Raw genomic sequence first — 25,504 nt, 5'->3', positions numbered from 1 at the left:
CTCTTGCCCCAACGGAGGGGCGAAAGTTCGAATAAGACAATCAATTTTGAAACTGTTATAACTAAAAATGGGTAAATATTTTGACACAAATAGCGAAATTATAGTCAATATGTTGAAGGTTCAATTTATGGTATTTGTTTTGTTTTAACTGCAATTGTTTTCCTAAAAACCAAACCCTGAACCGACTCAAGATACACACCCGACGCGATAGTTACAAACCTTAAGCTTAAATTTAATTTGAAGAAAAGATATTTGTTGTTATTTCATAATTTTATTTATTTAATATGCAAACACTGACTGACTGGTTATTTTTCATGTTTTCAATAGTTTTCAACACATTCAACATTTCATTGTATGACATATTCAAAGACATTCCCGGTAAATTACTCGCAATGCTTTCCACTCGGTCAGGCACATTCTTGTTGGCTTCTTCAATTGAGTCGTTTCGCTTCTCGACCGGGTCTAACTCCACCACTTCGCCAAATAGGTATTCGTCCGATCTGTAGTGCTGCTCCTTTTGACGATCTGTCGTTGTCTTACTGGATCGCTTGCTGCTTTTGTCGGTACTCTCATCCTTCTCCTTCCGGTGCGAAGACTTTCGTTCCTTCCTGTTCTTATCCTTCGAAGACTCCTTCTTGTCGTTATCCTTCGAAGTCTCTTTTCTGTTCTTATCCTTCGAAGAATCCTTCTTGTCGTTATCCTTAGAAGACTCTTTCCTGTCCTTATGCTTCGATGACTTCCTTTCCTTGTTTTCCATGCTCGTCGATGATTCTTCCGATGATCGTCTCTTCTTTTGTGGCTGTTGTTTGCCCTCCTGCTTATCCGGTGAAGCCGATCGTTTGGAGTTGCGGCGATATTCGGCTTCAAGCGTTTCCGGTACGGGGAAATCTCCTCCCATATGGACGTAGGTTCGCAGTAGGACCTCCGTTCGACGAGTCCTCACGGAAAATTGGTACGTGATGTCGATCAGTTGATAACACTCTCCGCATACAAATTGCGGCAATTCGCTGTCATCCGGGGCACAGTGAGGAAAACACTCCAACAGCTGCATCCGCAAATACTGGTTTTCGTTGATGTCTACGAGGTAGCGCTTCTTCAGACAGAGACGGCACACTTCCGCCTATCACCAGAACGACTGCAATAGAGCTTACGTATGGTGAATTGTAGGTAGATTTTTCAGCACCCCAACATTAAGAGTAAATAGATTCTTCAACTGTTAAGAACTTGAAAATAGTTATTGTTCTAGTGTATGAGAATTTTTGTAAAATAAAATTCGAAATCTTTATTCACCTGGTCGAGACAAATTGTGTTTTGTTCAGTTCAATTGAATTTATTAAAATACATAGGGCGATGCCCAAATTTTCATCGTATTTGATCAGTAAAAACCTGCAATTTTCCTCGTTTTGCAGTGAATGATGCTGTTACATACCGATGCCGAACGTTTTTATTCGCCTTTCGCATTATGAAATAAGATTTTGATAAATTTTAATTCGTATGAAAATATCACTTTCCGTTGTCCCTATCCGTCGTATCCATTGTCATTTCGATCGCAATAATATTGATCCGTCGCACAACCAACAGCTCACTGTGATTTAGTGAGTGGGCAAAACACCACTTCGACGATATAAAAAAAATTCCCACAACATAATGGAACATGTAAACTTTCCTCAAAATTAATTTACCCTATCAAAATACAGCCCAAACATATTAGTCCAATTACTTTTTCAAAAGTTATTGAAGTGGTTTTTTTTAATTTGGTCTCAACTAATAACACTGCGAAACACGTTTTTGTCTCAAGCACCAAAATACCGCTATTAACTTAATTTAGGGTTGCTGAATCCATTTCCGTTTTTATAAATATCATAGCACGTCTGGTTTTCGAGATGTTAGATGTTAAAAATAAATGTAAATTTTGACTAATTCGGTTTATGGACAAAAGATCGAAAGATAAAAGGTCGAAAGGACAAAAGGTCGAAAGGACAAAAGGTCGAAAGACAAAAAGTCGAAAGGACAAAAGGTCGAAAAATATTTGCTTGGTGGGAAATTAATCCTTCTTTTAAAATACATTTTCGACCTTTTTTTGTCCCTCCGTTTTTGCTCTTCGACCAATTCGACTAATTCAGTCAACTAATTCGACTAATTCAGTCAACTTGTATGCAAGTTTGACAGCTTGTATGACAATTTAATTGCTTAATTTGCCACTGTATTCAAACTTAATGTGTATAACAATACATTTCAACAAAGCTCATTATACTTTCTACGCTCAAAAGTTATTTTTTGATGGTTTAGAAAAGTTTCGTAGTTTGTCATATAAGATAAACGAAAAATTTTGTATTGAGACTAAGAGTATGCTGAAAAAATCGATGTTATCTAAATTTTATCGTGTAATTTCAGCCAAATTATATCTTAATCCTTTGGGGCCTGATTTTTTCCAAGAACTATTATACAGTTTTTTGAACGCCTTTCATATGAAACGCTACCTGGAGGATAAGATGCAATCACAAATGATTTCTCCTACTGGTGTGACTGCGTCTGATAATTTATCATCCCAAGTACAATTGCTTGCTGGAGTGGTGGACAAACTGAGCAAGAAAGTTGATGTTCTCGCTTCGACTACAGTTGCTGGAGGTAAAACTAAGCAATTGCTAACACCTTCCTTCCGTGCGTGGCCCAAACCAGGAGCCAAACGTCCTCGTGTGGAACAATATGACTCCGCTGCCTTGACTATCGATCGTGGTACAAGAGACATCGACCTCAGTGATCTTTCGATTGGTTCGATTATGCCTACTCCAACGCCGCCAAAATTCTGGTTGTATTTATCCGGATTCCAGCCACTCATATCTTGCGATGATGTGCAGAAAATAGTGGCTCGCTGTCTGGATCTATCAGCACCGTGTGATGTAATCCGTTTGGTTCCGAAAGGCAAAGATGTCTCGAACATGTCGTTCGTTTCATTTAAAGTTGGTCTCGATCCGTCGGCGCGCGATCAAGCGTTATTGGCATCAACATGGCTGGATGGATTGGTGTTTCGGGAGTTCGTGGACCAATCAAAAAACTCCCATCGTCCATCGATCAAACCTGTGGACTTCAATCAGACTCCTGTATAATGCGCTCTATTTCGGACGGTGGGAACCCAAGGGTTCCCATCACAGGCGAGTATCCGTATTCAATATCTCCCCCACGTACACTCAACCGTTTTATGTTGCAGACGAACACCGCCGATGTAACCCTTTACTATCAGAATGTTCGAGGTGTTAGAACAAAAATCGACGATTTGCTTCTGGCTGCTATGGATTGCAATTTTCGATGTGACCGCAGCTGCATGAATAGCAATAAAACGACCTTTGGTGGTGTGCTGATAGCAGTTAACCGTCGGTTGGCTAGTACACAAATTCGCATACGTCGCGGTTTAACGCTGGAACAAGTATTTGTTGAGGTTGCTGTTGACCGTAATCATCTCATGATTGGAGTAGTTTACATCCCACCAGACCGTAGTCGAGACGTTGACTTGATTGAAGAACATATAGCTTCCGTTCGAGAACTTTGTGACCACGCATCCTTTGATGACCAGATTTTGATATGCGGAGATTATAATCAGCCTCGTCTCCAGTGGTTACTGAACGCTGATGGTGAGGTACAACTTGCTGGAAATTCATCTTTAGCTCCTGCGAGTGCTGCTTTGATCGATGGTATGGACTTTTTGAATATGATCCAAGCAAATTCCCATCGCAATCAACATGATCGAACACTGGACCTTGTATTTCGCTCGAACGACTGTACTCCAATCATCAGTGAAGCTGCGATTGCATTGTTGCCAGTAGATTTGCATCATCCTCCGCTGGAAATGCAGATTTCCATTCAATGTGAACGGCAGATTGATAAACGGTTACCTGCTGCTGACGAACCGGCTCTTGATTTTAGTAGGATTGACTACGACGCACTTCTGGATTATTTTTCTACTTTTGATTGGAGATGCCTAAATGCTTGCCGAGGTGTCGATGATATGGCTTCAAACTTCTGTTTCGTCATTCAACAATGGCTAAAAAATAACGTTCCTCACCGAAAACGTCCGTTCTCGCCTGCCTGGAGTACGTCACTGCTTCGAAAATTGAAACGTGAGAAGAATGCGTGTCAACGTAAATATCGGAAAGAGCAAACTGCGTACAGTAAGTTGAAGTTCCAACGAGCCAGTAATGCGTACCGTAGTTTGAATGCATCGCTGTACAAATCCCATGTGCTGAGAGTGCAAGCTAATCTTCGTTTGAATCCGAAAAGTTTTTGGAAATTCGTCAACAGCAAAAGAAAAGATCCGGCCATCCCCAGAAATATGGTATATGATCATGTGAAGGCAAGCTCCTCTGCTGAGTGTTGTGAGCTATTTGCGAACTTTTTTGCTTCTGTTTTCAATCATACTGCTAGTTCCACGGTGGAAGCTGAGAGTGCTTCCTCGGAGGTCCCGCTGGATTTCCTTAGTCTGACAACTTTTGAAGTAACTCCTGCAATGGTTATCACTGCTGCCAGAAAGTTGAAGAGTTCATTGTCCCCCGGACCCGATGGCGTTCCATCAGTATTGCTCAGTCGCTGTGCAGCTGTTCTGGCTGATCCGCTTTCGAAAATTTTCACTCGGTCTCTCAATGATGGTATATTTCCGGCCATTTGGAAACAATCGTACATGTTTCCGGTCTTCAAGGTTGGAGATAGGGAAAATGTTAGAAATTACAGAGGAATTACAAGCTTGTCAGCAGTATCGAAGCTGTTCGAAATTATCGTCAGTGAAGTCATTCTTAGTCAGTCGAAGCACTACGTCTCACTCGATCAGCATGGTTTTATGCCTGGAAGATCTGTCACTACGAATCTGCTTTGCTTTACTAATACATGTATAACTGCTATGGAGGAGAAAGCACAGGTTGATGTGATCTACACCGATTTGAAAGCGGCCTTTGACCGAATCGATCATAATATTCTATTGTCGAAGCTTATTCGCCTTGGTGCGACTAATAAACTCGCATCATGGCTCGCCTCCTATTTGATCGGAAGGCAGCTACGTGTTAAAATCGATTCCTGCGTTTCGACCCCATTCTGTAATTCGTCGGGTGTACCCCAAGGAAGCAATTTGGGTCCCCTATTGTTTACACTGTTTTTCAACGACGTCGCTTCTACATTAGGTGTGGACTGCAAAATCATCTACGCTGACGACATGAAAATTTATCTGGTGATTCGATCAGTGGAAGACTGCCATCGTCTGCAAAATCTGATAGACAAATTTATTGACTGGTGCCAACTGAACAAGTTAATTGTCAGCATTCCAAAGTGCTCTGTAATGACATTTCACCGCTCGAAACGACCAATTTTGTTCGACTATAGGATGAATGGATCCAGACTTCGTAGGGTTGATGAAGTGATTGATTTAGGAGTGACGTTGGACTCGAAATTGACCTTCAACAATCACTATGCGTCAATAATAGCCAAGGCAAATCGACAGCTGGGCTTCATATCGAAAATAGTCAAAGATTTCACAGACCCGTACTGTTTGAAATCACTATACTGCGCGCTGGTACGGCCAATTCTCGAAACTGCTTCGATTGTTTGGACGCCAAATGATGTTTCCTGGACATTGAGGATCGAACGTGTCCAACGACGGTTCATTCGGATGGCCCTGCGTCATCTACCCTGGCGTGATCCACTGAATCTTCCTGCATATCCTGCTCGGTGCAAGCTACTCAACATGGACACCCTTGAGAAAAGGCGTAAAATTCAACAAGCGATGTATGTAGCTAAACTTCTGAACAATGAAATTGATTGTCCACGACTGCTTTCCAAGCTAGATATTCGGGCTGCTCAACGACCTCTCCGGCAGCGATCATTGCTACAAGGCAGATTTCACCGAACTACGTTTGGATATAATGAACCAGTGTCGTCGATGATTCGCTCATTCACTATGGTTGAAGATTTCTTTGAGTTCGCTGAAACAACTGTGTGTTTTAAAAACAAGATTACTCGCTCGTCCATTTTGTAATTTCTTTGTTATTAGTTCATTCATTAAGACCTTGAAGTCAGATGGATAGTATTGGTAAATAAATAAATAAATAAATAAATAGTATTGGTGCTCAAAATGCTAAACATAACAAGAAATGATGACAAATATTTTTTTGGGAGGTGCTAGGTCTTCCAAACTGCTCTTGAGTTCATAACTTGAAGTCTATGCTTGTAATAATAACCTTGTTCATCATACAAGGTGATGAACTGTAATCTACCGTATATTCTGAACCTTCTGAGTGTTCATCAAATATTATCAGATCATTTCGAATGTTCTAGATTATCTAACTTGTCGGGATGTTCAGTACATAAGATCTACAACGCGATGAGAGTCAGGATTTAGTGGTAATAAATTAATAACCACGAAACGAAGCACTTCCGAAACATGGTGTATTCGACAAAATTTCCAGTCATAATTAGCGACATCTATTGAGAAGCATCCATAAATTATGTCACGTAAAAATATACTATTTACAACCCCTCTGCTTTTCACCTTTTGTTTGAGAACAATTTGTGAAAACGTCAGTAGAGTCTAAATGCGTAAACGAGTAGAAACACGTTTTGAATATTTGTGTTTGTCGACGAATCTTCTTCTTTTTTTTTGGCATATCGTTCCCACTGGGAGGAAGCTGGCTTCTCAGCTTAGTGTTAGTTTAGCACTTCCACATTTATTACCTGAGATCTTTCTCAGCTAATGACCTTTTTGCATGGATATATCGTGTGGCAGGCATGCGCCCATACTCTGTGCCCAAGGAAGTCAAGACTCTTTCCTTTACGAAAAGATCCGGTAATCGTCATACAAATCTCGAGCTCTACTTCTTTTTTTGCAATCGTGCAACACGACTATCCGTGTAGAGGCGTCACTACTGTACTGTCACAGACAAACAGACGTAACACTCTTGAGAAGCTCATGGTACATGCGTTTAACGATGAATTTGAATTTCATTTGACCGACGCGATCGTTCCACCAGAGGCGCTAGTGTTCGACCGCTTTGACTTTTAATAGTGTACACGTTGCTGAATGATGCGAACAAAACTTACAGGCAATTCGTGTAGTAGTGTGCGTGTTAGGCAAACGTCAACTAAAAATCCATCATGGCAGACAGTGCTTCGCGCAGATGCAACAGATGGCAGTGTGGACTATAAGACTACCCATGAGGACACTTCGCGATTGGGTTGACAGCTCAAAGTGCAAGCACAGTGAACACTAAACTTACCGAAATTTCGTTAAGCGTCATCAGTGCTTACCAATCTCCTTTGTTCCCCAAGCGATGATTGTCAAAAATTCATGGTAAACAAAAAAATTTAGCAGATCACAGCTGTCTCATGGATAGCCTTATTGTCAGTTAAGCACTTGGTACACTCTTTGCCAAGGGTGCAAATTTTTCCGCACGCATAAGCTAACACTTCAATGGAAGCTTGCGCAGTGACGACATTATTTATCTCCACTTCTTTCTCTCATTCGGCGTCGCTCCGTATAGCCGAGAGGCTTTAGAAGTTTCACGACACTCTCACCCAAATCTAGTTGAGAGTCTTCCATAGGGCACTTGGTGGCTTTGTTTAGGTGCTAAACGGCTCCATTTTATTCGGCTGGAAAATGCATCGTAGTGCGTTTTTCGTTTCAAACCGTTTCCCAGCCGAATCAAATGAGGCCGTATGGTATGTCACTAATGCACTAATGTTTACACGCCTGGAAAAAGCCAGTCAGAAAGAAAGAAGTAAACAGTTGGGATTTGTATGGCTGTGCAGTAAATTTTCTGTAACTGCAAAGCATCCGTAAATACGAGTAGATAAACATGTTTTTGTTTCTTATGTTTTCATGTCTTTTTGAAGACAGTCAAGGAACTGAAGAAAGTATGGGTTCACTTGCAAAAAACGGTTGATTCACAGGTTGTGCAGAATCTCATAGCCGGAGTTGAGGCCAAGGTGCGGGCATTTACGTATGGACTGTAAATAAAATACGAGTAAAATGGTAAAATGAAGTTTAATAGTCATTTCTCTATCCCTGAAGTTTTGATGGCAATCGGATGAAAACTCGAATTTTGCGAATAAATTTTGTGTGTGGTAATTTCATCGTGGATGACGTGCCCAAGGCAGTCAAGAATATTTTCGTTACGAAGAGATCCGGGACCGACCGGGAATCGAACCCGGAACCCTCAGCATGGTCATGATGAATACCCGCGTCTTTACAGCTTCGGCAATGGGGGCCCTATATAACCTGGTAGATTATATAACTGAACTCTATTTAGCGAAAAAAACACTGCCACAAGGGCAGATTTGAAGTTCTGAGCTCCAGGATAGTTTGGAAAAGCTTTTGAGATTCTCAGAGGTCAATAGATTCCGTTTGAGTTGAAAATATCATTATTTGCAGCGTTGCCAGATCTACGGAAATTTTCGTAGATCTACGGAATTGAGCACTTTCTACGGATCCGTAAGATGATTCTACGGAAAATGTATATTTTCTACAGAAAGCTACGGAAATTCTCATTATTCTACGGTAATTTATGGATTTTTCCAACGGAAATCTACGGAATGGCAATGCCGGGGATCTCTCCCCCCACTTACCACTTTTCGTCTACGGAATGATTTCCAAAGAAATCTGGCATCGCTGATTATTTCTACACAGAAAAAAATATTTAATTTTCAATGTGATGTAAACTGAAGTCTAGTGTAAAAATAAATCAAATTCGTGTGTTGTTACAGCATCATGTAAATTTAAATGAATATACATTCAATTTTCAATTAGAAATGGTTGAATATTACATGATCGTGTAAAGTTAAAGTGAATTCGATTGAAAAATAATGGATCGGTCGTTGAAATTTAGGTTTATTTTGATGCTCCAAATATGTGCATGAAAATAAACTTAAATTTGCAACATATTTTTAGCTGTGTAGCGCAAGCAACTACTGCTGTAAATTTCAAGAATTGAGCTTCGGGATAGTCTGAACGTCATAGAATATCCCAGGACATGAAAAGGCATGTGAAGCAGCGTTTTTCTTGACATAATAGGTATGTATTACCAAGTACGAACATCAATTGTATTTACAAAAGGCATTTTAAGCTACTTTTATACTAATTATTCTATTTGTCAGACTTCTCCATGTTCAGGATGTTCTAGGTTGCCAAGTAGGACATTAAGGCATACACCTAAAATTTTTCCCTGACAGGGAAGTATATTTGCAAGGACTTTTCCGAAGACAGTAAATTTTATTCATTGGTTCTTTTTATACAGCCATTTTCCGAATGCGGTCATAAATGAGCGAGAAAAGCTACTGGAACAAGGGTAGACCTGAAGTTCTGAACTCCAGGGTAAATTGGAGGGCCTGGAATATCACCAACGTTCCTTGAAATAGCCAATTGGTCTGTGAGAAGGTTCACTGAACATGGTAGATTATATAACTTCACTCAGCTTAGAAGGAAATATTACTGGAAAAATAGTAGACCTGAAGTTCTGAAGTCCTGGGGAAATTTTGAAGGATCTGCAACACCTCAATCGTTCCTTGAAACAGCATATTGATCCATGAGAAGGTTCAGTCAACATAGTAGATTATATAACTTCACTCAGTTTAGAAAGAAAAATTACTGGAACAAGGGAAGACCTGTAGTTCTGAACTCTAGGGTAATTTGGAGGGCCTGGAATACTCCAAACGTTCCTTGAAATATCTTTTTGATTCGTGAGAAAGCTCAGTGAACATCAAATAACTTCATCGTTTAGTAAGAAAAAATACTAGAACAATTGTAGATCTGAATTTCTGAACTCCGGGGTAATCTGGGTGGCTCGGAATACCCCAAACGTTCCTTGAAATAGCTAACTGACCCGTGAGAAAATTCAGTGAACATGTTAGATTTTATAACTTCACTCTGTTTAGCGAGATTAATTACTTGAACAAGTGCAGACCTGAAGTTCTGAACTCCAGTGTAATTTGGAGGGCCTGGAATATCCCAAACGTTCCTTGAAAGAGCTTATTGATCCATGAGATGGTTTAGTGAGCATGTTAGATTATATAACTTCACTCAGTTTAGTGAGATAAATTACTGAAACAAATGTAAACCTGAAGTTACGAACACTAGGGTAATTTGGAGGGCCTAGAATACCCCAAACGTTCCTTGAATTATCCTATTAGGCCGTGACAAGGTTCAGTAAACTTGGTAAGTTATATATCTTTACTCAGTTTAGCAAGAAAAAATACTGGAATAAGTGTAGACCTGAAGTTCTGAGCTCCAGGGTAATTTGGAGCACCTATAATATCCCAAACGTTCCTTGAAACAGCCTATTGATGCATGAGAAGGTTTAGTGAACAGGAAAGATTTTATAAATTCACTCAGTATAGCGAGATAAATTTCTGAAATAAGTGTAGCCCTGAAGTTCTGAACTCCAGGGTAATTTGGAGGGCCTGGAATACTCCAAACGTTCTTTAAAACATCCTATTGATACGTGCGAAAGTTCAGTGAACATGGTAGATTATATAACTTCATCCAGTTTAGCAAGAAATACTACTGGAATAAATGTAGACATGAAATTCAGATTTCCAGGGTAATTTGGAGGGCCTGGAATACCTCAAACGTTTCTTGAAGTAGCCTTTTGATCCGTGACAAGGTTCAGTAAACATTGTAGATTATATAACTTCACTCAGTTTAGCGAGAATAACTACTGGAACAAGTGTAGATCTGAAGTTCTGAACTCCAGGGTAATTTGGAGGGCCTGGAATATCCTAAACGTTCCTTGAAATAGCTCTTGAGATTCTCAGAGGTCGGTAGATTCTATTTGAATTTGTAATGTTATTGTTTTTAACCCAAACAATTACTGTTACGTTTGTAGATTCCAAAGAGTGTGCTTCAGGACAGTTTGGACGTCCTAGAACATCCCAGGACATAGCAAAGTAAGAGAAATAGTGTTTTCGTTAAAAGATTGATTCTGTATTATCTAGCCTGAACATCATTTATGTTCACAAACAGCATTTCACGCTTCGTATGTACTTATAGTTCAATTTTCCAAACTTCAGGATGTTCAGGATGTTCTAGGTTGTCAATTAGGTCATAAAGGCATATACTTCATATTTTTCTCTGATAAAAGAGTATATTTGGGACAACTTTGCCGAAGACAGTATATACATTTGTTCATTGGTTCTTTTTTTACAGCCTTTTTTGTACTGCGTTCATATATGACCGTGCCGGCCCTAAAGGGTTAAAGAAAAGGTAGTAGTAGAAGGAAAATAGGAAGTAGAAGAGAGGAAATGGGTGAGTGAACCCAAAATATATGTATTAAATTGAGTTTTGGAACTGTTTTTTGGATTAGTTGGTGCAGTGGCCCTCCAGTCTATGTGTGATTCGCTTTTCGGTAGTATTCGCTCTACCTGCTACCGGAGAACTTGCAACAAGGGACAGGCCTGGGATTGAACCCATGACCCTCTGCTTATGAAGCGGTAGTCAGCCATTGGACCACCAACCCCGTCCTTATGAAAATGCCTGGAAGAATAACTGTACAAATTGACGTATTGACTCTTGTAGGGATTCCAGGAAAATCCCTAGAATAATAACTTCAAAAACTCTGGAATTCCTTGTGGGTTTTCCAGTAAGAACTTCTAGAGTCTGCTGGAGGAGTCAGTGGATGAATTAGAGTAAACATATCTGGAGGAATTCCCAGAATAGCCTCTTGGAAAATATTTAAACTAATCCATATCGAAATTACTGCTGGTAGTAGCGTTGCAGTGCTCGAAGGTTTTTTGGAGCAAATTCTGGAGAAATTCTTTTAAGGAACAATTTCTGGGAGAATTGATGAAGGAATCACTAGAGGAATTTTTGCTGGATCCCTAAAAGTATAACAGAAGAAATTGAGCAATAATGTAACTTTAGAAACCATTTCGAATAAAATGGAGACGTTCGAGACTTCTGAATAAAAATAGAGACTTGCGTTCAAATCGTAATTAAGTCTGAAAAGAGACCTGCTACCAGCCCTGCCAACTACATCCCGTTCGGTTTGCTAATGGAGCACGTAGCCACCGTTTTCGATTTACTACCCCAACCTCGGGCCATCCGTAGTTTTCGGAAGCGTGATGGAAACCTGTCCAACTGTCTGTCCACCAGGACGCGAGTTTATAAAAAAAAACTGTTATTTGGATAAGGATTTTTTGCGCTCTTTTGCATACAACCTATCAAACTTTGATATGGTAGAAGCGAAAGTGTGAGGTTGATACCTGCGGTTCTCTGTCTTTTACTATTGTGTTTTTCCGACAGCAGAAATATAATGTATTTCCATACACAACAGCTGATTGTTGGTGAGTCAGTTTGATCGGTTTGGCGAAATGATTTTGAGTTGTATAAATACTCAAACCAGCATTGCGGTTGTTCCAATCATGGGCAAAAAAACTGCAATATCGTCGTGAGTTGTGGTTTTGTCTGGCAGTGGCCGGCTGGTTGTATGTTGGTTTTCGTGGTTTGCAATTGTGTCTGAACTTGTGGAAGCTTAAAGTTAGGCTCATTCAAGTGGATTGACGTTTTGTATAGGTAGCAAGCTTGTAAGCTCGAATATTAAATGATATCAGCTGAAGGATTCAGTATATTTTCCTGAAAAATTGAAAAACTCCAAGGTTCTACCAATTTTAAAACCGGACAAAACTCCTGCAGAAGCTTCTAGCTGTCGTCCAATAAGTTTGCTTTCCTCCATCAGTAAACTTTTTGAAAAGGTCATTTCGAACAGAATGATGCTCCACATAAAAAAAAACAAATTTTGCCAATGAACAGTTCAGATTCCGCCATGGACATTCGACTACTCAACGTGTAAAAAATGTGATTCCAAAAAATCTGAAGGCTATTCTATTGGTCATGCTCTTCTAGACATAGAAAAAGCATTCGACAGAATTTGGCATGGAGGTTTATTTTCCAAAATACATGGTTAGAATAATCTAAAGTTGTCTGTCAAATCATACACTTTAGATTAATTATCAGAACTCCAAGCATGGCAGACGTCCTGAAACAGCTGGTGTTCCTCAAGGGAGCTTTTTGAGACCAATATTATACAATATTTTTACATCTGTCTTATCTGAGTTACCTCAGGGATGTTAAAAATCTTTGTTTGTGGATGACACAGGCCTGCGCGCATAAAAGTTTGGAAGATTTCTCTTCATACATGAAAAAATGGAAGATTTCTTCCAAAAACTCAACTGATAATATTCCCAACTTAACCCAAATCTCTTTATTAGAAACCCTCAAGTAGACCTGTTGTCATGATAAGATGTGTTCCAATAAATTTGTCAGATGAAGTTAGGTATCTTGAGCTCAACTATCAACTCACATTGACAAATTCTGGACAGCTATGAATGTTATGTTTAGAATGATACCAATAAAGAAATTTAAATAAAAGTAGCTAAGATACTCTTCTATCTTGTTCCTGAAACATGAGCATGACTCGAGAACCCTTCTAAATATCATACAAAAAATCTATAGTCTTAAACTATTTCTTTAATTTAAATCGCCAAATTTCGGCAAGATAGAGCAATGGGCGCTACAGTCGTCTTTTCAGTCATTCAAAAACGATTCAAATTCTCTATAGTATCAAATAAATACTATTCCTTCAATCCCATGGTCCCCTTTTCTGGCCATCTTCCGTTTTCCGATTTTCCGCAAAGCAACGTAAGTAATCTGATTTCATTTTGCTGTGATGTCTGTCTTCAAAGGTAAATCTGATCCCCAGAGAAGCGTGACAGAAAGGATAGATTTGAATATTGAATTAAATCGATTCAACAAAAAAAACATGGAAATGACGATCCGTTTGCAACTCTCTTGAGTGGGTGAAATAGACGAACGGAACAGACATCGTCAAAGGTATCTGTTTATCTTGTCGGGAGGATGAGTCGGTGGAAGTGCTCCAGAGGGATCGAATAACGTTAAGGATTCAATTCATTCCGTACCTAAGCTAGCTGGATTTTGTGCCTGACTTTTTTGTTTGCTTCCAGCTGATTCGATATCAATTTGGAGCTTAACTGGAAAAGTGAAACACTTCCATTACGCCGTTTCTGATTTTTCTTCGAAGAAGGCTTTCGGTAACGAGGCTCTGTTCCTTGAAATAACCTTTGTTCCAAGAAACAAAACAAGAGTAAAAATCTCAATTTCGTCTGATATCGATCTCCTGTCGGACGGAAAGCAAGTCGAGTTATAAATATTCAAGGTCCACTTGCGTTGACCCAAATCTGTCAGGTCAGCGTTTTGTAGGCTCATACGCATCGTTATGGTTCTGTCAGTAGCAGCAAACAGCAAAAACAGCACCCAACAACAAACGACCAATTTATGCTGCACTAGTGAATAATGGTATGGTTTGGCATATGTGGCGTTTATCCTTCAAGCCCCCCAGGACCGGAAAGCTCCCACTTATGAAGCGAAACACGTGGGATGCCGTTGCACAATGGGACCAATAATGGGTAATATTTTTTTTAACGATTTTTATTTATCCGACAAAAAACATACGTAGATAATAGAGTCCTTATCTTAACTTCTTACCTAACTCTAATCCTAACTTAAGATTAGAAAGTTAGGAAAGGCAAGCACAGTTCCCATTTACAGTTGGGTGTCGTTCATGAGCATATGAAACTTATTTGAAAACAATCTTAATTTGTTCACAAAAATGTTTTTCGACTATTCCACAAGTTCTGAAGGAAATTTCCAGGAATGCTTCAGGTATTCTAGTGATTATTTCTGGAATATCTTTATAAACTTCTCGAGGGGATGCTATCAGCAATTTTTCAAGGGATGCTCAAATGAATTCTTTCAAAAATTTTGTCAAGAAAATTGTAGAGATTTGCAACATTATTACCTCCAGTAACTCTGAAAACAAATTACAGTGATTATACCAGGATTTCTTACAAATGTTTTTCCACTGATTCATTTAGCGATTTTCTCAGTTGTTACTTCTATGAGATTTATCACATATCCTAATAAAGTTCTTCCACAAAGGTTTTTTTCCATAGTCTCGGTAGCGCCGATTTTTTCATTTTTCATATGTATTCTACAAAACATTCAGCCACCATTACTTTCAGAAATTGCACAGAATTGCTTATTTCAGACATTATTCGATGAAATATTTTATGAATTTTTCCAAGAATCCCTTGAAAAATTTGACCTGGAATTCCTCATTAAGCTCCTCCAGAACTTTTTCTCAGCATTTCAACAAACTATTATTGCTGTGGTTCAAACATTTGTCTAACAATTTTTCAAATAATATTCCTAATCTAATCCTAACATCATTCAAGATTTCGCATCAAATAATCCTAAGAATAATTTTTTTAAGAATACAGTAGTATTTTCAGAGATCCTCGTAAGAATTCATCAAGGCATACGTAGAACACAAACAAAAAATTTCTTTAGAAATTCCACGCGGATTTTTCTCAAAATTTCTGCCAAATAAATCTGAATCAAACCCTTGACATTTCCCTAGTAAAATTTCTGCAAGACAGACTAGATTTTTTTTTCTTTGGGAAGTAAAAAAAAAATAACAGGAATTACTTAATGAATTTTGAATTTTGAAGATGCTCTAAACGGGAATGTTAAAGAAAGTCCTAGGGAAATCAATGGATATATTTCTTGAGAACCTGAGACTTCCTTTGAAAATTTCTCCTCGGTCTTTGTAGGGATTCCTGATGGACTCTCCGAAGTAGTTTCTATGATTATCCTCAGAAAAGCTGCAGATTGAGTTTTTGACGTTATCCAAAACTAAATTCTTGGAAGAGTTTCTTAAAAATTCTTGAAAAACCACAAAAAAAACTCGTGAGATTGTTGGAGTGAGATGTAAAAGAAATCCACAGTAAAACAAGCAGGATAACTTGTCGTAACCTCAAGGGACTCCAAAAAAAGTCTTCAAATCATTCTTAGAGAACTGTCCGTTCAAATTAGGAACTTAAATCTCATGACGTGGTTTCATGTTGGGTTTCTTTTCATATTCATGATTCATGTCTGTTTTGTATTCTTTTTGGTTCATGTCTGTTGCCGATACTGGCAGCGCTGCTCTAAGTTTCCTAACAACGCCTCTGGTTGCGTGTCTGCCCATTTGTACGTGAGTGACAAGCAAACATTTCCGCAGGCGCTACAGTCAAATCAACTAACTGTCAGCAGTCAGGTGTCAGGCGATAGTTACAAAATATCAAAAGAAGATCGGAATCAATGTTTACATGTCACTAAAGAACGTAAAAGATTTATTTAGATTAATTTACAATTAAGAGTTATTATAACGAATGCAAAACTGAAGAGTCGGTGAATTAGTTCCAGCTGAATTTGTTATTAACTATCAGTAAGTTGTACAATGAACTTTTCAACTTATACAGTATTTCAACCAATTGTTAATTATATTAGGTTAACACGAACTCGATTCGTTAGTTAAACGGATCCTGAGTAGATCCGAAACAGTAGTTGGATTTCAATCTGTTCGACAGTTTAAGGAAGACCAATTTGTAAGTAGTTTGTCAGCTTCAATCAGGTCATTTATTAATAAATTTGAATTCCAGCTTCAAGTAATCAGCGCTACTAAATCCCGTGCGTTTTCTCTGAAGAGGTCATCGAAAGAAATCCAACAATGTCGGTTCTGCATTGTTCAAGACAAAATCTTAAAAAAAACAAAACGCCCTCTAGAGAAATTTTGTGGGTGTATCGCTGATGTCTATAATTGAAAATCCCATTTCAAGGGAAAGGTTTTTCCCTCAAGTTCGGATAGACTATTTTCTTCATGTCTGATTTTGATCATTAAAGGTATTTTTAGATCATTTGATAAAAATAATTGTTTTTTTGTGGCAATAAAAAAAAATCACCGAATTTTAATTTTGTTTTTCTGATGCCGTTTACACGTTTAGAATAAACCGAAAATAAAAATATTGTTAATTTTGAACTATTCGTTAATCATTTATGCACTTTGAAGAATTTATACAACCTTCATTTTTTTGACCTGCAAAACCTGGAAATCTCAGGGAATTTCATTTCTGTAAATGAGTAGACACCCTGCTAACGTCATTACCCCGAATTCTAAATAAATCCCCGAACGACCCATCACTCAGAATGACATTACCCCGAAATACAATAGCATAAGAAAATGTCATCAATATCATCATGTCAAGATTGTATATTCGGGGAAATAGCATTTGGGGTGATTTAATTCGGGGTAATGGGGTAAAATCAGTTTGAAACATAATCTCCATATCATTTTTTGTACTCTTCCATGCTTCAATCACTATCCAAACAGTCTGCTCTTAAACTTGTAGGTATTTTCAAAATACGTGCTTTTGCTGATTGCATCTATACAACTCATGGCTACCGATGGTAAGCTTATCGTCGATCATCACCCCAAGTGTTTGACGGAGCGCTTCGAAGTGATCGTGCAGTCGCCTACACTGATCACCGCTTGCTGCACCGATTTTCGGTTGTTAACAACAACCACCTCAGTTTTGTGGTGAGCCAATTCCAGTTTCCTGGAGCTCATCCACTACTCCACAATTGCGATCGAGTGAGCGGCAGTCAATTCCACTTCTTCGATCAATTCGCCGTAGACCTCCAGCGTAATATCGTCGGCAAAGCCAACGATGACCACACCCGTCACGGTGTCTGTGTGGATGAACTTTATTACAAAAAAATAGGTAAGTCTGAAATTTCGAACTAAAAACAATTAGACTTTGCTCTTTCATTTGCGACCAAAATCAAAATAATCGGTCGGGGGGTCCAGAACATTTTTTTTTATTTTGTGTGAAGTATTCATGGATATGTGTTTTTGTACCGACACACATTGCGTGGAACATAGATACGGGACAAACTGCAAGATCAAACAATTTGAACACCTTGGCTTGGAACGTAAAGTTGTTCTTGCTCAAAAGAGCTGTAATAAGCATATATGACATATGATAAACGCATAATTGCAAAACTGTCTCAAACGTCATTTTAGTTATTGTCCACGAAAAACCTTGAAAATCGTACTTAAATTGGTCATAATGATGTAAGAAGTTATTAGGAAATATTTTTAATAGGTGAAGATGCATCGATATCAAACCTCGAATTTTCAAGAGCTTGTTTGTAGATTTGTATCTTGAGAACCTGACAATCTTTTGCGTTGAACATTTTATTGATTAGTCGCGATCAGCGAGTGATCAGTGAGTTACCGGTTGTCTGCTTCTCGAGTCCTCCGATAATTTTGTAAGGCTTGTCACGCATGGCTTAACCCCCCCCCCCCCCCCCTTGGAGCGTGACGTAATTTGTGCATGACCCCTAGATACAAAAGTGACTTATTCGCCTTTCAAACAACACAATTTCAGTTATTCGAATTAACTAGTAGAGGGCTTCGCATGTGATAAACCTTGTTATAAGGCATGTAATATACTTGCCCCATGGTGCTGAAAAATACGCTAATTTGGATAGTATTTGAGAAGTTTCAAATCTTATATTTTTTATGTTATTTTCTTAATGGCACAGTGCTTATGAAAAGATCAGATACTAACATCATGAGGCTAAAATGGGTTTGGGATTTTCGTACTTATTTGCAGTACTATAACCCCATATTAACCCATCTACCGGCAGCTTCATATTTTCAAAATATTCAAATCGCGATAACTTTTTTGTTTCTCAATATTTTTGAAAAAAATTTCCACAACTTTTCAAAAAACTCTCTTATTTTCAGAATCTGTATCAGTTTTGAGCATAGGTCATCTATATTCGGAGATCTTCCAAAATTCCTTGGGGGACCGACGCATAGCCATAACTCTCGTAATTATCTTTGGCTACAGATTTTTTCTCATATTCGGTTATTCACTTTTCAAAACTGAACTTTGATGAAAGTCTATTATGAAGAAATTAAACAAATCTGTGTAACTGTTTTTGAGCAATGAGCTTTTATATTTTTGGTACCACTCTAGCCGTAACTATATCTTGAATATTTCTTAAAACATCATATTGAAATTTCATATGGGAAGTGTCGGTCCCCCAAGGAACACCGAAATATGTTTAAACCCAGTTGACCAATGGTCAATACCGACATAGATTCCAAAAGTAGAAGAGTTTTTTGAGAAGTTGTGAAAAAATGGTGGAAAAATATAGAGAAACAAAAAAGTTATCGCGATTCAAATATATTTTTGTGCTGAAAAAATGAAGCTAAAGGGTTAAGCTAAATAATAGCAAACAAACTCATGAATATTCTGCTATGTGTCGAATTGAATTTCTCTCTTCAGCAAATTTCTTTATTATGGTTTTAAGAAAGAGCTTTTACAATGGGATAATAAGTTTGTACTTACATTACAGTACAAGCGTGTTTGGAACATACCTCAAAATTTCTTCATAGTAATTTCCATATAAACCTACATTGTCTTTGGGCTACCTTAAATCACCACCTAGAAAGCTGCGAATTTCACAGAACACTATTTTTATAGTAAGGATAGTAAGGAACATATGTGAGATTGAATTTTCAAACACTTTTTAATTTTGAACCGCCCTAATGTACATAAACACATAGATAGGCAAATTCAAACACATGTGCAAATATCTCGAAGTCAAACAAAAAAAAATACTCTGGACCCCCCGACCGATTATTTTGGTTTTAGCAGCAAATTAACGCGAGAAACCTAGACTTTATTGTGGAGAAGTTTCAGACTTACCTATTTTTTTGTAATAAACTTGTTCTACGAAACACACCGTGCCGTACATGACATTCCATAACACCAGACCCAGGATGGAACCTTGCGGGACTCCTGAGCTTATGTGAAAGCACTTCCGACCCACCTCTGTGTCATAGACTAATACCCGATTCTGGAAGTAACTCCCGAGAATCTTGTACAGGTACTCGGGTATCCCCAGACGCAGGAGCGCATCAGCAATAGCCGCCCAACTAGCACTATTGAATGCGTTCCTTACATCCAGAGTCACTACTGCGCAGTAGCGAATCCCCGTCCTCTTACGCTGGAGTGCTATCTCAGCGGTTTGTTAACCGTCAGAATAGCATCTGGTCGACCTCCCTTTCCGGAAGCCGAACTGGTTGCTTGAGGGACCATTTACACCCTCGGTGTACCTCAACAGTCTGTTGAGGATGATCTTCTCAAGCACCTTTCCCACCGTGTCTATCAGGCATGTTGGTCTATCAGGTATGTTGGTCTATTTGCCGACGGGTCACCGGGTGGTTTTCCCGCCTTTGGCAATAGTACCAGGCTCTGCCGCTTCCACACCTCTAGAAAAACTCCCTCGTCCAGGCATATCTGCATGGCAGATCTGAACATCCCGGGAGTTTGGAACTCCGTCCGGACCTGATGCCTTATTCTAAGGGATTTTGCAATCCCTGCAAGTTCCTCATCGGTTACCCTCTCCTCATCGACAGCCCCAGTCCCCAGCTGTCCTACGAAAAGAGGCTAAGGACTAGGGTTATGGCGCGGAAAAAGCCCCTCGATGATCTCCTCCAGCATCTCTGGAGATTGTTCTGTAGGAGCCATTGCACCTCTTGTCTTCACCATAACGATCCAGTAGGCATCGCCCCACGGATTCGCATTGGCACTCTGACAGAGTCCCTCAAAGCAGGCCTTTTTGCTTGCCCTTATCTCGGACTTCAGCGCGACTTTGGCAGCAGTGAATACCACCCGTCGGCAACTGCCTGATACAGTAATTGCTGAGCTGCGTCACAGTGGTTCAGGTTCAGCTGCGTTACTTGCACTGTGACTTTTCAATTATGGCTCTTTTGAAGGTCGGGCAAGTTGAATGTTTGTTGTTCACAGGCTTCGCGGAACAAATCATACACTTGGGAGGATTTTTGCAGCCTAGTGCCGTATGACCTTCCTCACCACATCGCCTACACAACTTGGTCCTATAAGGGTCTTTACAGCCTCAGGACTTGTGTCCCGGTTCCCTACACTTGAAGCAGATCACCGGTTGCTCGTGTATGGTCAATGAGCATACTGACCAACCCACCTTGATCTTCCCTACCTTAGCGGACTTATTAGTATCCGCCACAGGTAGCTGTACTAAGGCCACCTGAGTTCCTGCTGGACCTTTCCGTAGCCGAACGGCTGCGTTAGGCACCTGTACCTCGCACTGTTGTCGCAGTACCGTGACGAGCTCTTCTGCGTCAGTGATCTCGTCTAGATTCATCACCTTCACAGTCACTGCCTGTATTAGAGTCCTCACCTCGACACCCTTGCCAAGGACCTCTTCCGCCAATCTTTTGTAGGCGGCGCCCTTGCCCTCCTTGTCACGCTTGCTCGAGGATCATTTCACCTGTACGAGTGCGTCTGACACTGCGTACGTCGGCTCCTAGATCTGCAAGCTTCGCGTCACTGCGCATCGCCTTCAGGACTTCCGAGTACTTGGACTCTTCCGTCTTGATGATGATCGCATCACCCTTTTCGCGCTTGGCACCTACCCTCCTACCTTTCTTTGGCCTAGTATCCCTACGCTCCTGCACTTCGTGCTTCTTGTTTCTCTTTTTTCGCTCTACAGTTGTCCAGGGGGCGTCCTTCCCCTGATCCGCCCTAACCTGTGGTGTTTGAGGACCTCTCAATGGTCGCAACCCCCTGTTCCCATCAATCCATGAGGGGCCAGCCTTTTCGGGCCCACCCTTCTCAGCTTTCCGGGATGCCTGGCTGGGGTCCGACTTTCCGGCACTGCTACCGACTTTCGGGGTTAGTATCCGCCTAGCCTTGCGAGCGCCGCCTGGTAGCTTCCCCTGACGGCTGCCTCACATGTTTCTGCGATTGCTTGTTGTAAGCATTCACTTCTGCACTTTTGGGGCTACCCGCAAAAACGAAGCCCTCCGCCTGGGTAGACTTCGGCACCTTCATTTCCACGGGCTCTGCCACAGCCACAGTCACCATGGGTTCAGCATGGTTCTGCTTGGATGCCAACATCGACTTACGAAGTCTGAACAGGGCCTGCTTGAGGTCCTTGCTGATGTTAGACTTCGAGGACGCAAAGTCAATTATGGAGTCAAGCTGCTGTGCAGCCACGTCCATTGCAGAGAGCCCATCTCTACATTTATTGATGGCCCTCATCAACCACGCCCCATCCATAACCTCACCCGATAAGTTAGCCGGGGATGTAATATGGTGTCCAACACTGGCACTACGTGTGCAACTGCCTCCTCCTGCTTCCGCTCTCCTCAACGGAGACCTAGCTAACCCACTTCTTGCGAAGGGGTTCACTTCTCTACAACCACTACCTACGATACTACTGTGTTTTGATTTATGTTTGTACTCATTTAGAATCCCACAAGTTGCACGGGAAAAGAGTTCTACCACGCCAGAGCCCTGCATTAACGCGGTAAGGGACAAATTACTGTGAGGGGTGCCCTGGTACCCCACAGGCTCCGTAAATGATCGAGCATCTTTTTCACCCCCTCGACCACTCATTCCTTGGCACGAGTCGCTTGACACCTTGAATTGATGTTACCCCCGTTTGGTGGACTCTTACCACCGGAACAGGTCATCCGTAGTTCTATTCTAAACTAGAAACTACACAGTGTGCTATCAATGCATTTGAATACGATCATTGGTGACATTGTCCGTTCCTGGCACCATTAGGGTGCCCTTAGGGAACTTATTACAGGGTGATTACTAATTCCTGTCAGTAAAGTAATTTATCGTTGATAAAAGATGTATGTATGAATTTTGATTTCCAGTGTACATCCTGTTTTGTACATCTATAAAGTTTGTTTTGACAATGTAAAGATCAAATCTTTTTGCATTTACCTTGGTTTTTAGTCATATATGTTGTTTTAAAGGCATTGCACCTGGCATGCATGTTTTTCACATATATGTTTTTTTGACTAAACTCCGCTGAAAAGTTTGCCTGATTGAAACAGCATGTTACAACAATCTTTTAGACTTACTAGGGAATAGCATAAGAGTGATTATTGAAAATTTTAGCGAAAAAAATATATCTTTTTTGATTAAAATATATGCTACTGAACAACGTGCGTGTTAACTGTAATGCTTCTGAAACAACGCATGTGGCTGGAAATTAGGGTAAAAAAATAAATATGTTATCTGTGTATAGTGAAGGCAAATGTTATAGATGTCCCGAACTGGATATGCACTGGTAATAAAAATTCATACAACCATCTTTTTTCTATGATTACTTATTTTACTGACAAGAAATAGTAATCACCCTGTACAGTGAACTTCTTCGTTTGCACATCAAAACATGTCATGTGACAGCTTTTTCTTCATGATTTTTCATGAAAAAACTTCTTATGTATTTGAAGAGGATCACTGGCAGTAGAGGGCAGTTTTCGTTTCGTCCCCAAAGCAAAAAGGCGACAGCTTTTCCTTCATGTTTTTTTTTCTTAGGAAGGCTTTTATTACATTTGTATGTACAGCCATTCCTTGAAAAACCGATCTAGTGGGTCTCCGAATTCCGTGCAAATTTGCTATTTTGTTCCTTATCCGAAATAAGGATACACGTATTTTTGGATTTTTTGATTAGGGTGACCATTTCCGAAATAGGGTAACCAGAAAAATCGCGATTTTGCAATATTTTTATTTAAAAAACAAATTATAACTTTTGAACCGTTTGACCGATTTTCAATCTTTTTGGACGAAATGAAGGCTAAAGATTTTGACTTTTCGGGAAAAATATAAAATTTCACAAAAGTTGTGTTATTTACATGAAAAAACTCAATAGTTTCCGTTTTTTCGTGTTTTGAAGGCCTCGGAACCAAAGGTACTATTGCTGTTCTCATTTTTTCTTAAAAGTTCAGAAAATTTTACGTAAACTGTCAAATTTTCAGCGATGTATGTTTTTTAGTTTTTGAGATATTTTTTTTGAAAATAAAAAATCAGTCATTTTTTATCGGCACACACTGTAGGTCTCAGCGCATTAGATTTGTAATGTTCAAAAAAAAAAATATAACTTTTGATCAGCTTAACCGATTTCCAATCTTTTTGTATGGAATGAAAGCTTAAAATTTCAACTATTCAGACAAAATTGAAAAAGTGCGATCTATTAACCTTGGGTACCTTTTGCAGGGGTGCAGATCGTTGGGCCGAATGCCATTAGGCTGGTGACTCGCTGTGTAAACCAAATGGAGAGTCACTCCACTCGAGTCAACAATTGTCACCTCGCTATACGAGACCGAATATTCTCACCTCACGCCACTCGTAGAATAAATCCAGAAATTTCATTCGACGGCTTCTAGGTAATGCGAATTATCCTAATCTGTTAGTTATCCATTTGTCCTTACGGTTAATTAGAACTATCGGTCATTTTCAGCCTAATGACCCTTTCGGCCTAACGGCATTCGGCGTAACGGGATAGAACCCCTATTGCAGTACCAAGGGACCAAATGCAGTGCTAGAAGTGGTATCAAATCTGAACCCGAGGGGGACGGACCTGACCTAGGAGTTTCATCGGCTGAAGCGGGAATCATACCCTCATTCCATAGAACGATGCGCTTGACGACACAAACCGCACGACCCACTGGTTTTGACCGTCTTTTTCTAAAACGGGCCCACAGTGCGACGGTTTGTCGATGATTTTAGCGCTGCTTCTGGTGCACAGCACCAGAATATAATCGCAATGACAGTTGACAGGGAAGATAAATTTTTCAAACCTTGTCGCCTCTTCGGCGAATCGTTCAACCGGAGAGATGACGTTTCGCAAAGCGAACGAGACTTCTAGCAACGGGAAGCTCCTCTCCCTGCTTTCAAGCCAGAGGAGAGCTTCATCGAAGGCCTACAATATAAGCGACGCCACATTCCACGGCTGGCTGCTTGTCACCGGCAGGGGCTTCATGATAAATGTACCGAATGCGGGATGACGACACTGGCAACACTGTATTGCACCCTCGTCTGGTAGTGGTACATACGAGCAATTGCATCCCGAAGCATCGACACCGGTGGCGGAGTGACAGCGAAAAGTGATGATGATGCCACTTGCAGCTTCAGCTCCGTCCACGTCATTGTTGTTGCTGACTCTCGGTGTCCAAATGCATGCAAGGGCATCGACTCGATGGCGCGTGCATAAATTGAAAAATTGTACACATAAATCACAATGTCAACTGCGAGTCTTGGTGCATTCTGTGAGATATATGTGATTCATTCGACATACGGGTAAGGTACGTAGGAGAGGAAAAGGAGGAGCTTTCAGGGTTTTCAATACCATATTTGCCTCTTCTAGGAGTATCTCAAATCAAAAGACATTGGCTTGAATCACTTTCATTCGAAGCCGTTATCCCTCGTAAGCTCAATCAGATGTAGCGGTGGAAGTGCAACTATTCAGCAAGGCCATGCCTAGGGTAGCGGGTTTAAAAAAAAAGTTAACATTATTTAATTCAAGATCTCTTGATCGTTTAAATCATTCTTAAATACAAGATAATTTTGTTCCTATCCGCACTGGGGCGGGTTAGCGTTCAAAATTTGTCAATTTGAAACGAGCTGCCTATGCCAATGTCTTTGCGGGTATTATACAGAATACATAAACTTCTTCTAATCCTTTTTTTCAAATGCAGGTCTGTACAAAATGTATCTTAAATTT

General features: G+C 40.0%; 1 protein-coding gene across 1 annotated transcript; it reads right to left on the bottom strand.

The window, feature by feature from the left end:
* Window positions 1-220: 220 nt before the first annotated feature.
* On the bottom strand, window positions 221-24,930 carry LOC5566085 (mediator of RNA polymerase II transcription subunit 19a). The gene is made up of 3 exons (XM_021850799.1): window positions 24,775-24,930; window positions 388-1,120; window positions 221-225 (listed from the first exon to the last, which is right to left on the bottom strand). The coding sequence occupies exons 1-3, from the start codon at window positions 24,928-24,930 to the stop codon at window positions 221-223; spliced, it is 894 nt and encodes a 297-aa protein (XP_021706491.1).
* Between the last annotated feature and the right edge of the window lie 574 nt (window positions 24,931-25,504).

This window comes from Aedes aegypti, chromosome 3 (assembly GCF_002204515.2).
Source record: "Aedes aegypti strain LVP_AGWG chromosome 3, AaegL5.0 Primary Assembly, whole genome shotgun sequence".
In the NCBI taxonomy this organism is placed as follows: Eukaryota; Metazoa; Arthropoda; class Insecta; order Diptera; family Culicidae; genus Aedes; species Aedes aegypti.
Note: the sequence above shows the minus strand (reverse complement) of the source record. Positions and strands in the feature narration are given on the sequence as shown.

What these genes read in the sequence shown, in the direction of transcription:
- LOC5566085 (XM_021850799.1), bottom strand. Translation starts at nt 24,930, where the DNA reads ATGACGTGGACGGAGCTGAAGCTGCAAGTGGCATCATCATCACTTTTC. An exon ending in GTGTCGTCATCCCGCATTCG is followed by an intron (nt 1,121 to 24,774) that starts GTACATTTATCA and finishes TTCTGGTGATAG; the next exon opens with GCGGAAGTGTGCCGTCTCTG.